This window comes from Lithobates pipiens, unplaced genomic scaffold (genome assembly GCF_037356315.1).
Source record: "Lithobates pipiens isolate NorthernLeopardFrog02 unplaced genomic scaffold, aLitPip1_a1.2 Scaffold_28, whole genome shotgun sequence".
NCBI classification, from domain to species: Eukaryota; Metazoa; Chordata; class Amphibia; order Anura; family Ranidae; genus Lithobates; species Lithobates pipiens.
The window spans coordinates 85277984-85291951 of record NW_027507789.1 but is presented as its reverse complement, the minus strand read 5'-3'; the positions used below and the strand labels follow the sequence as shown (position 1 = coordinate 85291951).

General features: G+C 45.4%; 1 protein-coding gene across 2 annotated transcripts in view; it reads right to left on the bottom strand.

Moving 5' to 3' along the window:
- The window catches only part of PTGES3L (prostaglandin E synthase 3 like), a 250805-nt gene that overhangs the window by 46002 nt on the left and 190835 nt on the right, over positions 1–13968 (bottom strand). For both annotated transcript variants that reach the window (XM_077459447.1, XM_077459448.1), the window contains exon 6: positions 6613–6675. In XM_077459447.1, coding sequence (XP_077315573.1) covers positions 6613–6675 — 63 coding nt within the window. The remainder of the gene's footprint in view (positions 1–6612; positions 6676–13968) is intronic.

Below are 13968 nucleotides of genomic sequence, written 5' to 3'. Positions count from 1 at the left end.
CTTAAGCCAGGAATGATGGTTTGCGACAATGGCATCAACCTCCTCTCCGCCCTCTGACAGGGACAACTGACCCATGTGCCCTGTTTGGCTCACGTCCTTAACTTGGTGGTGCAGCGGTTCTTGGGCAGGTACCCAGGCTTACAGGATGTCCTGAGGCAGGCCAGGAAAGTCACATTTAATGCCAGTGCTTGGCTGGCTGACCTCCAAAAGGAATTTAACCTGCCCGAGAACCGTCTAATCTGTGACATGCCCAAGAGGAGGAGGAGGAGGGGGATTATGTCAGCGTGGAGGTGGAGCCTAGCACTCCGCATCAGCAGTAGTCTTTAAGGGATCATTTACAGTCCCAAGAAACCCATGGACTTGTACGTGGCTGGGAGGAGGTGGCTGTGGATCATGTCGTCCTTAGTGACCCAGAGGAGTCCAGACCGAATGCCTCAGCTAACCTAAGCTGCATGGCCTCCCTGATCCTGCAAAACCTGCAGAAGGATCCTCGTATTCGTTGGATCAAGGAGAGGGATCATTACTGGCTGGCAAACCTCCTTGATCCATGTTACAAGGGTAAGGTTGCGGCCTTATCTTGCCGTCGCAGAGGGAGCAGAGGATGAAACATCTTCGGGAGGCCTTGCAGAAAGGTCTGTGCAACATGTTCCCAGAGAATGGGAGGTTACAAATTCCTGGTCCTGGACAACGTGTTGCTGAGGCTTCAGTCAGTCACAGAAGGAGCGGTGGAGAAGGTGGCCGTCTGACCTATGCACTCAATTTTTTAGTCCGCGGCCCCAAGGTATGGTCAGTTCCAGCAACCATCACCAGTAGGGATGGCCGAACGGTCGGCGGTCGGTTTGCGGCGAATTTTGGCTGTTGGCGGTCTGCCCGATCGGCAGACTATTGCCGCTGTTCGCCCGGCGGACTTACGTGTTTACTGTGTAAAAGAACTTTGACCTATGATGACACATCCATCATGTGGTACAGGACAGCCAATTGAGACATTACAGCACATGGACACTTGGACATTCCCCCTAACTTATAAATAGACCCGATCCGGCGGCCATTTTACATTCTTTCGTATGTCACTATAGGGCAGTGTTTCTCAATTCCAGTCCTCATGGCCCACTAACAGGTCATGTTTTCAGGCTTTCCATTGTTTTGCACAGGTGATTTGATCAGTTTCACTGCCTTAGTAATTACCCCAGCTGTTTCATCTGAGGGAAATCCTGAAAACTTGACCTGTTAGTGGGCCATGAGGACTGGAATTGAGAAACACTGCTATAGGGAGAGGTTGCTGTGTGGAGCAGGGAGAGACTGCAGTGACCCAAATCGCTAGCTATTAGGTCCACAAAAAATCTTTTAAGGACTGGTATGGTATAGGTGTAGTTCAAGATATAGGTTTGAGGCACTGCTATTCAAGTCATTGTTGCAGCAGCCTGTCTTTTGTCAGTGCAGAGAGGGACAGGACGCTGTGTGCAGCCGGGACAGTCAGTTTAATCATTAGCTGTTACTATTAGGTCCACAATAGTCCTTTTCAGGACTGGTATGGTAAAGTAGTACAGGATATAGTTTTGAGTGCTATTCAAGTTGCAGCAGCCTGTGTTTTGTCAGTTTAAATAGGGACAGACAGGAAGCTGTGTGTGGCAGTGAGGGACAGTCAGTTTAATCAGTAGCTGTTACTATTAGGTCCACAAAGGTTCTTTTTCAGGACTGGTATGGTAATAGGGTTGTACACGTATAATATTCTTTCTTCCAAACATAGAAAGAATATTATATTTGACTGCTGCCCTTCTTCTGCAGTAGTCCTTTATGAGTATAGGGACTGAGGTACAGTCTGCTAATCACAACCTACTAGTTCCACAAAGGTCCTTATAAGGACTGGTAAGGTATAGTGTACTACAGTATATAGGGTTGAGTGAGGTACAGTCTGCTAATCCTTAAGGACTGGTATATCACGGTGCTGGTGTCAGTGCTTTATGTCACGCTGTTGATGTCAGTGCTCTCTATCACGGTGCTGGTGTCAGATCACTCTATCATGGTGCAGGTGTCAGTGCTGTATATCACGGTGCTGGTGATCATCTCCTGCACCCTCTTTGCCTACCATGACCTTCCCTCGCCTCCATTGTCTCAAGAGTCCTGAATTGTCAGAATTTCACATATAAAAAAAGAATTCTTGTAGTTGTCGATCCCAGATTCACCTCATACATGTGTTATGTCATTGGCCATGTGGTGGGACTATGTGTGCACAGCTAGTAATTATTTTGTGGCTGCAAATATGACCTGTAGGTTTGTAAAGTTCACCATCCCTGTGCTGTGCTGCCTTTCTCCTGGGGCTGTACCTCTGCTGTGCATATTATGAGGGGCTCCCACCATACCTGTGCTATGCTTATTATGAGGGGCTCCCACCATCCCTGTGCTGTGCTGACTTCCTGCTGGGGCTGTACCTCTGCTGTGCATATTATGAGGGGCTCCCACCATCCCTGTGCTATGCTCATTAGGAGGGGCTCCCACCATCCCTGTGCTATGCTCATTATGAGGGGCTCCCACCATCCCTGTGCTATGCTCATTATGAGGGGCTCCCACCATCCCTGTGCTGTGCCGACTTCCTCCTGGGGCTGCTTATTATGAGGGGCTCCCACCATCCCTGTGCTATGCTGACTTCCTCCTGGGGCTGTACCTCTGCTGTGCATATTATGAGGGGCTCCCACCATCCCTGTGCTGTGCTGACTTCCTCCTGGGGCTGCTTATTATGAGGGGCTCCCACCATCCCTGTGCTATGCTGACTTACTCCTGGGGCTGTACCTCTGCTGTGCATATTATGAGGGGCTCCCACCATCCCTGTGCTGTGCTGACTTCCTCCTGGGGCTGCTTATTATGAGGGGCTCCCACCATCCCTGTGCTATGCTGACTTACTCCTGGGGCTGTACCTCTGCTGTGCATATTATGAGGGGCTCCCACCATCCCTGTGCTATGCTCATTATGAGGGGCTCCCACCATCCCTGTGCTATGCTGACTTCCTCCTGGGGCTGCTTACGGTGCAGGTGTCAGTGCTATATATCACGCTGCTGATGTCAGTGCTCTCTATCATGGTGCTGGTGTCAGATCACTATATCACGGTGCAGGTGTCATTGCTGTATGTCATGTTGGTGATGTCAGTGCTCTCTATCACGGTGCGGTTGATCATCTCCTGCACCCTCTTCTTTGCCTACCCTGACCTTCCCTCTCTTCCATTGCCTTCATGCGCTCCACAGCAAATTTTCGGTCCGTTTGCAGGTTCTGGCGCCAACCGAACCGGGGGGGTGTTTGGCTCATCCCTACTCTCCCCTACCAGGCACACGGTGCTGCACTACGTGTGTTATTAGGGGTACACTCACCAGGTCCACCCGGTCAAACCAATACATATTTTTATATATATATATATATATATATATATATATATATATATATATATATATATATATATATATATATATATATATATATATATATATATATATATATATACACACACACACACACACACACACACATAAACACATAAACACACACACATGTATATAGATACAAATATATCTATATATTGAGGTGCAGAGAGATTAGTTTGAACAGTTCCTTAGAAAATATATATCAAAGTAAATAAAAAATCTATTATAAATAGATTTTAAAATTTAATATTTTTTTAATAATGAATTAAAAGTTCATTAGTAATAACATTTTGTCTTTGTTTATAAATTTAATAGATTGATTTCAAATGTAGATTACATTTTTTCTGTGAATGAGTGCCTCGTTTTCCTTACCTTGCTTGATGCTGGTTCCTAGTGAGCTGTTCTCTTCTTTGTATATATTTGGTTGCCATCACAATGGGGCGGGAACTTCGGACAACGCCGCCCGTTGTAATGGCAACCCGAAAATTTTACGGCGCTGCTCTCTGGTATCAATGAGCATGTGCGGGATCAAGCGGTGAATGCTGGGAGCACAGCATTCACCGCATCCCTAAACTAAATGCTGGTGGGCTTCAAATGCCCACAAGCAAAATGGAAACAGCCGGGAGGAAATTTTAAAAGTTATACTTGCGCACGAAATCGGCAAGCCAGAGATAATAAAACCACAAGAAGTGAGTACTAGACTTGCATTAAAAACGCATTTCAATGACACAGAAAAAAAAAAAGGATAGGTCAGCGGAATCCCACTTTAATATTTAAGTCAGCAGGAACAATGGGGTGAATGTTCCATCTAGTATGGCCTCCTCTCACATCCAATATATATTCACAAATACCCAAAAGACAAAATGATAAAATTATTGTGCAGTACGTTTATTAAAAACAAACTCCCAAAGACACATCCAGTCTGTTGCACTTACATCTGACTGTGCCCAGGCCAGCACCAGCTCAATTCAGCCTGTGTATGTAAACATGAAACATTAAAATTTGACACGGGGTTCCCCTTAATATCCATGTCAGACCTGAAGGGCCTCGTAATTGAATTTAGGGGAACCCCCACGCTTTTTTTTTTTTTTTTTTTTATATATCAATGAATGAATGAATTGTCGGCTAATACAGAGAACACTCATTGAGTGTTCTCTGTATTACGGGGAGCCGACAATTTAGCCGCAAGTGATTTTAAAAGACTTTTTTTCCTGCACAAATGACACTTTGTGCAGGGACAGTTCTAAGCACCAGAAACATGCACCCCTTCACAGGCATACTATAGATACCCCCCAGCTACGAAATTTAAAGGAATATTACATTTTTATTGTTTCACTTTAATCATTATTAAAATCACTGCTCCTGAAAAAACTGCCGTTTTTTAAAACTTTTTTTTGCATTGATCCATGTCCCCTGGGGCAGGACCCGGGTCCCCAAACACTTTTTAGGACAGTAACCTGCATATTACCCTTTAAAATGACTCGAACTCGAAGCTCATCCCTATTGAGTATCTTTGACTATATATTGGATGTGAAAAAGACAACAAATTGGATGCGAGAGAGGAGACTATACTAGATGGAGCATTCACCCCATTGTTCCTGTTGGCTTAAATATTAAGGCTGTATTGGTCTTTATGACCATGTGGATCTGGTAAGTGTACCCCTAATACCACACGTTGGGGAAGGAGCACTGTTCTTCACAGTAATACACAAAGCACGATGGATGGGACTAAGTGATTTACTGAGCAACATAAGGACTGCACAGAAGGACTTTTGTGTTTTGGTTGTTGATTTTTGATTTTATATTTTTCATAATATTTCGTAGGGTCATTCAGGTAGCAGGTATGCCAGTTGGTGTCTGTGATGTCCTGGAATGAGTTATAATTTAGTTGTACATATCCTTTTGAAAGTGAAACCAATAGGCCCATGTTCCCGTGAATATGAGTAAGTTCTTCCATCTCTGCAATTTTTGCCAGGCGAGTGAGCCACTCAGATGGAGGGTATTTGGGTGAAACGGTAATGCACCTTTTAACCATATGCATGACCAGTAGTTTAAAGTATATCTTAGACGGAGGGTGAAGTATGATGCAAGTATTGCCTACTAGTACACACTAGCAGTCTTGTTTGTAGGACGTTACTTGGGAAATCATTGAATTTACTTTGGACCAAAAGGGTGGAAGCAGGGGGGCAAATCCCACCATGCATGTAGTATTGTACCTACCTCCTGAAGACAGCGCCAGCAGCGATTGGACAGGGATGGATTAAATTTATGTAATAGGGCAGGCGTTCAGTACCATCTTGATAGAAGTCTAAATAGGAACAGCGCCTTACTTTATTTACATGAATATTAATTGTGTTGCAGCCAATCCCTAGGGAGGTGTGCTTAGTTGGTGGCTAGGAGGAACATAAACAGTCTGGGCTCTGGAATAGTTGGGTCTCTTTACTGCTGGAAAAATTGCCAGCCTCAGGGCCTGCTGCCCCTTTGAGGCAGTCCTCCTGGAGTGTTCTGATATTCATCAATTAATTCATCAATGTCCCAGATATAGCAGAGCTAAAAGGGGGAGGGGCTATTACTAATTACCTTTGGAGCGAACTAAGCAGTTTTACCTAAGAATGTGGTCTTGAGAACTCAATGAAGAGTGCCTGGTGGAGGCTGCAAAGGTCGGTGCTCACAATATCCCAGGGAAGGTACACATCCCTGGGATATTGTGAGCACCGACTTGAGCTCAGGATCCTAGTGATTGTGTGCTGTTCTACTTTTGGAGTAGCGGTGGTAGCTCTCACTGACAACTTTTACAGGGTCTCAGTTCTGGTCTTCCCATTTGTTTCTGGCTTAAAGACTGTATAAAGAAGTTTCACCTGTTACAAATCAACATTTTTGGAGTATCCCATACTACTCCAAACCCAGTCCTGTTTCAAGTTCTACCAGCAATATATCTTAAAAAGACATCTCCTATACAGTTTAACGGAGTCAGAGTGAATGGACTGTTGCCTGTGTTAATGGTAGCATCTGCACGTTCTTGGGAAGAACCAGTTAAAATCAGTGGCTCCTATGGGGGTAACTCTACAAAAACACCACATTTTTGATTGGGGGGTAGGGATTGAAAGAAACAAACACCATTTTTGGAGTTAAGTTCTGCTTTAAAAATTATGGAAAGAAGCTGCTTTGCTTGTTTTTTTTGCTACTTGTAATATATACTTACATCTAAATCATCCAGATCATCCATGCTTGGAGGTGCACCCTTGTCTTTGACGCTGTTGATCAGCTGTAAAAGGAAGCATTATTTTAAAAAAATATTAACTTGATAGATAGAGATTAAACAGAACAGGAATCAGTATATACAATATATATATATATATATATATATATATATATATATATATATATATATATATATATATATATATATATATATATATATATATATATATATATATATATCTCTATGTAAGTGATATAACTAAAAAGGTTTGTTGGGCAAGGCATGCCTTTTTTTCCTGATGATACAAAGGTGTGTAATACAGCTGATATCCTTGGAAGTGTCTAATATGGAACATCATTTGGCATTGCCGGAAGATTGTTCAAAGCAATGGAAACTGCAGTTCAATGTTTCTAAATATAAAATAATGCACCTGGGAAAAATAATCCATTGGGAGAGTACAACATCGGGGGTACAGTCTTAGTCAGCATTACAGAGGAAAAATATTTGGGGGTACATATTTCAGATGATTGCAAAATTAGCAAACAGGGTGACCAGGCAGTGGGAAAAGCCAATAGAATTCATTAATTTAGAATACAGTGACCAGTTCTGGAGACCTCATTTACAGAAAGATATTGATAAAATAGAACGAGTCAAAAGACGGATAACAAAAATGGTGAACGGGAGACCTGATTGAAACCTTTAACCGTTTGCCAACCATCCGCTGCAGTTGTACTGAGGCAGAATGGCACAGGCAGGCAAATCACCATCATGTTACATCGGGTGTGCGCCCCCAGCCAGCCACGACCATCGGATTCGATCAGGAACCGATCAATCCCCAGGCCAATGATATCCTTCCCCTGTCGTGTAACTGTAAACATTGACAGGGGAGGTGATGTCATCTCTCCTCGTGTTGGTCTTTTTCATTCCAGACCGAGGAGAGATAAAAGTGAGTTTCACCAACACTGCACTGATACCAGGTCATGTAGGCACACAATTCACCCCCCAATCACTCCCCTCCCCCCCAGTTAACCCCTTCACCATCTGTTACTGTGTCATCCAGTGCAGCGTTCAGATTTTTTTTGATCGCTGTACTGGTGTCATTAGTGACAAAAATCAGTATTAGGGCAATTAGTATTAGGCCCAGATAGGTCTAGGGACCCCCCCTAACCCCTCCCAAAAAAGGTTGAACACCTTGATTACCCCGTCACCTGTGATCACTGTATAAGTGTCACGGGTGAAGCAGTTTAGCTAGATTTTGTTTTTATAGCATCAGGGCTCCCGCCATATTTTACCCAATAATGATTTAACCCATTGATCACCCATGGGGTGATCAAAGTTAGGGTTTAGCTTCAGATAGGGTCTGTGTCGCCCCAGGCAGATTAGTGCCAGTAGTGCTAACAACCATGCACGCACCATACACCTCCCTTAGTAGTATAGTGTGAACAGATCAATATCTGATCTGATCAGATCTATACTAGCGTCCCCAGCAGTTTAGGGTTCCCAAAAAGGCTGTGTTAGTGGGGTCAGCCCAGATACCTGCTAGAACTTGCGTTTAACCCCTCCGCCCAGCCCAGCATCAATCCATCACTGTCACTTACAAAACACATAACTGCAGCGTTTGTAGAGTCAGGCCTGATCCCTATGAACGCTAACAGTTTTTTGGTAGCACTTCAATTAGTCGCCGACAGTCATGTGCTTTTTTTCTTGCGAGTCTCACTACTGTACCAGTAAATTTAGAGACCAAAATGTCAAATCGAAGGTACAGTAGTGAAGAGGCCTACAACATTTCTGAGCATGACGGATAGTGAAGAGGAAGTCACTCATCTGTCAGATTCAGAAAACAAACCTGTAGAAAGCAGCGGCCCCCTGACAGATAGCTCTGACAATGGAGTTGTGGTCCCTGCCAAGGTCAGGCGTACCAGACCCCGTTCTTCTCATGCTGTCGGGTAGCTGCAGGTCCCTCGTATGGAGCAGAGAGCCAATACTAGTGCCGCTCATTCCTTTTGGTGAACTGGCAAGCACCAGCGGCTTAGTACATCCTGGCCGTACATCCAGCAATGCAGTAACACTTGGTGATATGGCGAGTCCCATAAGAGCAGTTCAAGCTTGCAAGGGGCCAAGCACGAGCAGTGTCCCACTGCCACCAAGAAGAAAACAAAAGACGGGCCTGTCGAGCCCATAGTGCCCTTCCTGCTGCATTCGCCAATCCTAATTTTGAATCCGCCACTTCTGCAGCACCCATACTTCCCCCATTCACTAGCCAACCTGGAATTCAGGTGGAAACAGTTGATTTTATGTCACAAATTTTAATTCACGGTTTTTCATCGAAGATCTCTATAGATCTATTGTGGACCAAAGCAATTTATATGCTGGTCAATTCATCGCTGCTAATCCCCAGCTGACCAGAGATTGGAGACCTATTACGGTCTCCAAATTTAATCTACTCTTCCTGGGTCTATCTCTCCTCATGGGCATAACTAAAAAGAGAGTTGCAATCACATTGGACCACTGACCCAATTCAACATATGCCCGTGTTCTCTGCCTCCATGGACAGGAAACGATACAAGCAGATCTTGTGGTTCATGCATTTCAATGATAATGAACTCTGTTGTCCTTGGGGTGACCCTGAATTTGATCAGCTCTACAAAATTTGGCCCCTCGTAAACAACTTCAACCAACGTTTTGCAGCATTGTTTACTACCCATCAAGTTGTCTGCGTTGATGAGTCCTTGATTAAGTTTTCTGTCCGCTTGTCATTCAAACAGTATCTTCCCAGCAAGCATGCCAGATACGGGGTCAAGATGTATAAGCTCTGTGACACGGCAACAGGTTATACACACACACAGTTTTATGGTTTACGAGGGAAGAGATAGTTACGTAGAGCCGGAGAACTGCCCTGACTACATAGGGAGTGCTGGTAAGATTGCGTGGTACTTGGTGGCATCCTTATTCGGAAAGGGGTATCACTTGAATGTGGACAATTACACAAGTGTGGCACTTTTTAGTTAATAAATTGCTTGCTGTGAAGTGGAGGGATAACAATGTTTTTGTTCTGTCCTCCCTTCACGCAGGCATGAGGGTCCAAATTCCTATGGTGACTGGTGTTGTGGTAAAACCCCACCTTTGTCTATGATTAAAACTTTAATATGGGAGGGGTGGACCTCAATGACCAGTTGTTGGCACGGTACCTAATTGCCAGTAAGGCCAGACGCTGGTATAAAAAAAAGTGTCTATTTATTTCAATTGGCTTTGCTGAACGCTTTTGTGCTATACAAAACATTAGGACAAACTGGATCCTTCCTTAAATTCCAGGAAGAGATCATCAGAGCCCTTCTGTTTCCAGACGGTGCTTTGGCCCAGTGCAAATGCAGTAAGCTGGCTGCATGAGAGGTATTTTCCCCATGTCCTTTCTCATACCCCTACCCAAAGAAACTCCCAAAGAAGCTGTCGTGTCTGTAGAAAGTGCGGATTTAGGCATGACACCCCTTTGCATTGGTGGCGTATACATAGGGTCTCGAAAGATGTGATGGCCATCACATTTTGAGAGACCCTAATCTGCAACGTTCAATTTATATATTTTTTTTACAGTTTTTATAAAAACACAAAAAAATAATTAAAAAAAAGCTAAAAATAATAAAAAGTTGTGGTTGTATTTTTCTTCACTCATATTTGCTCTCTACTGTTCGCTCATTATTGTTCTATATCTATTGTTCTCTGTTTTATTTTTACGATGTTTTATTGTATTTGCTTTGCAGCTGTGGTATGTTATACTGTAATATTTGTTTTATTGTTAACCATCATTTGCTTAGCAGGTACGCCATTCAGCTGCAGCACGGGTTTATTTCTCTTCACAGCAACAGCGTTTGCTCCCACAATACATAAATAAAGCCATGACTCCAGTACTGTTGGAGGCGATTTCACCAACACAGTAAAAAAAAATAAAAAAAAATAAAGCATATACAGTATGCCGAAGCATGGGCGCAGGCGTGGAGGAGCAATTTGCTCCTAACATTAGGGGCGAATTGGCAAATTGCCCTATGCTTCAGCATATATTTTTTTAGGCACAGATTGCAATGTTTTATTTTTACTATGTTTCATTGTATTTGCTTTGCAGGTATGGCAAGTCTTAATCAGTGGGACAAGGCCATTGGGTGCCCAGGGTGAAGATGGTAAACTGCACCCCCCCCCCCCTTTCTTTTTAAGAAAGAATCAATATCGTTTCAAAACAAGAATATACACAAAATTGTAGGAGGCTGATGGCTCTAATGGGGACACAAATATGCGGAAGGGGAGGTGATGGCTCTGATGGGGACACAAATGTGCAGGGAGACCCAGATGAATGATGGGGACACATAAATGTGTAGGGGGGTTCTAAAGGGGACACCAATTTGTGGGGATACCCCAATGAGTGATGGGGACACAGATGTATGGGGAGACTGATAGGGACACGGATGTAAAGCTTCATGCACGCTGGAAGTTTAGCCCCGCTGCATGATGCTCCAGTATTTAGGTGCCATCAAAGAATGCAGGAGCACCATCCAGTCCTGCTGTCAGCAGTAAGTAAAATTCTATTCTATTCTCCTACTGTGGATTTATTTATAAATGATTTTTTCGGCCCACGAATGTGTGTGTCGGTCGATGAATTACAGAGAAAGGGATTTTATGGCGAGTACAAGAATCCTATTTTCTCATATTCACAGACCGACACAGCTCCTCTGTAACTAAATGGGACATTCCCAAGCAGTGCCAAACAAGGGGTGGGAAAAAACAGCATAAAAACTTCATTCACCATGGCAAGTGGGAACTAGTTAAACTAAACCCACAAAAAAACAGCAGTGTGTGGGAAAAAACACCACCATAAAACCGGGTATCCTCAACAGGAGTGATCCCCTAAACCGCAACATTGCGAAAGTAATGTAACCGTGCATTAACAAAACAGTACTGCGTTTTTATCGAAAAAACTGAAAAAATCTCAATTGCACATATAGAATTGCAACTACACGGCCGCCTGCAAAACTTTGCGGCCAAAACAAGCATCAGCCGATGCACTGTCGTCTACCTTGTAGAACTTGGTAAAGGTATGGACAGATGACCAGGTCGCCGCCTTACACACCTGAGCAACAGACGCTTGGTGTCGGAAGGCCCAAAACGTTCCGATTGCTCTTGTAGAGTGGGCCGTGACTGGAAAGGGGGCACCTGCCCCTTCAAGGAGTAGGCTTGGATTACAATCTGTCTGATCCACCTGGAAATGGTGGCCGCCATACCCTTCTTCGGACCAGCCACCGAAACAAACAGTGAATCTGACTTCCGAAAGGGAGCTATGGCAGACAAATACCTTCAGAGCCCTAACCACATCTAGAGCGTGAAGGGCCACCTCCTTGGGGTGCTTCGGCTTAGGACACAATGATGGTAATACAATGTCCTCATTGATATGAAAAGCCGAGACCACCTTCGGTAGAAAGGACGGTTGCGGACGCAACACCACCTTATCCCTGTGGATGACCAGATAAGGCGACTTGCATGACAAGGCCGCCGATTCCCGAAACCCTCCTGGCCAATGTGATGGCCACTAGAAATACCACTTTCTGGGAAAGAGTCAACAGGGGAATCTCCCCGATGTTTTCAAATGGCAGCTTTTGAAGCGCTGACAACACCAGGTTCAAATCCCATGGGGGTAACGGCGGATGCATCGGAGGGACTACATGTCGTATCCCCTGAATGAAGGTACTCACTAAGGGGTCGCTGAAAAAAAAGACAGCCAAGGCTGAAATTTGCCCCTTAATGGTGCTTAATGCCAACTTCTGGTCTACTCCTTGCTGAAGAAACAGCAGGATCCTAGATATAGAAAAGGAGTGCGGATGCCATCCTTTCTCCTCACACATGGAGATGTAGGCCTTCCAGGTACAATGGTATATCTTCCGTGAAGAAGATTTACACGGCTAAACATGGTTGGAATCACCGAGTCCGACAGACCCCGGTTCCGCAGCATCTGGCTCTCAATAGCCATGCCATTAAAACTAGCGATGGTAAAGCAGGGTGAAAGATTGGACCTTGAGATAGGAGGTCCTCTCGCAGCGGCAGTTGCCAGGGAGCATCTGCCACCAGACGCACCAGGTCTGCGTACCTGAGCCCCTGAGGCCAATCTGGGGCAACCAGGATTACTGGAACCCCCTCGGCTCCCACTCTGCGAAGCAGACGTGGCAACAGTTTTTAGAGGAGGAAAGGCGTAGATCAGCTGGTACTGATCCCACGGAGCCACCAGCGCGTCTGATGCGTCTGCCCACAGATCTCTTGTCCTGGACACGAATCTTGGCACCTTCTGATTGAGACAGGAGGCCAATAGATCCACATCTGGCATGCCCCACTTCAGGCACAGCAGCCTGAATATCTACGGATGCAATGCCCATTCTCCTGGGTCCAGCATCTGTTGACTCAGATAGTCCGCCTGCCAATTTTCCACCCCCAGGATGCAAATGGCCGACAGGGCCTGTACGTGTCGCTCTGCCCACCGAAGTATGTGAGCGACCTCCCGAGCTGAGCTCCTTGTTCCCCCTTAGTGATTTATGTACGCCACAGCCGTGGTGTTGTCCGACTGTACCCTGATCGGACGCCCTTGAAGACTCAACGACGATGTGTTGAGGCACAGCATCATCGCTCTCAATTCGAGCACATTGATCGGCAACTTGGATTCTTCCATCGACCAGAGGCCCTGAGCCGACTGAATCCCCATTACTCCACCCCAGCCGGATAGGCTGGCGTCCGTTGCGATCACCGTCCATTGGAGAGGTAGGAACGACTTTCCTGACCGAATCTCTGGGGATCTCAGCCACCATAGCAGGGAGTCTCTGATGGACTGGCTCACCTGGATCAAGCGATCCAGGGACAATGGAGATTTGTCCCATTTTGACAAAATCTCTTCTGCAAGACCCTGGTGTGGAACTGGGCATACGGCATGGCCTCGAAGGTGGCCACCACGAGTCCCAGGACTCGCATGCAAAAGCGAAGTGACAACCGCTCACGATTCCACAGTAGTTTTATCGCGGCTCTGAGGGTCTGCACCTTGTCTGAAGGGAGAAAGACTCTCGCTTCCTTGGAGTCCAGCAACAAGCCAAGGTACTCCAGATGCTGAGTCGGTACAACCACCGACTTCTTTAGGTTCAACAGCCACCCAAATTCTTGCAAAGTCTGCATGGAGATCGCAACATCCTCCTCCAACTCTGAGGCAGAAGATGCTCTCAGGAGGAGATCGTCTAGCGATCCCGCGTTGTCGCAGCAACGCCAAAACTGGAGCCAATACCTTGGTAAAGACTCGGGGGCTGATGCCAGGCCAAATGGTAGAGTCACAAACTGATAGCG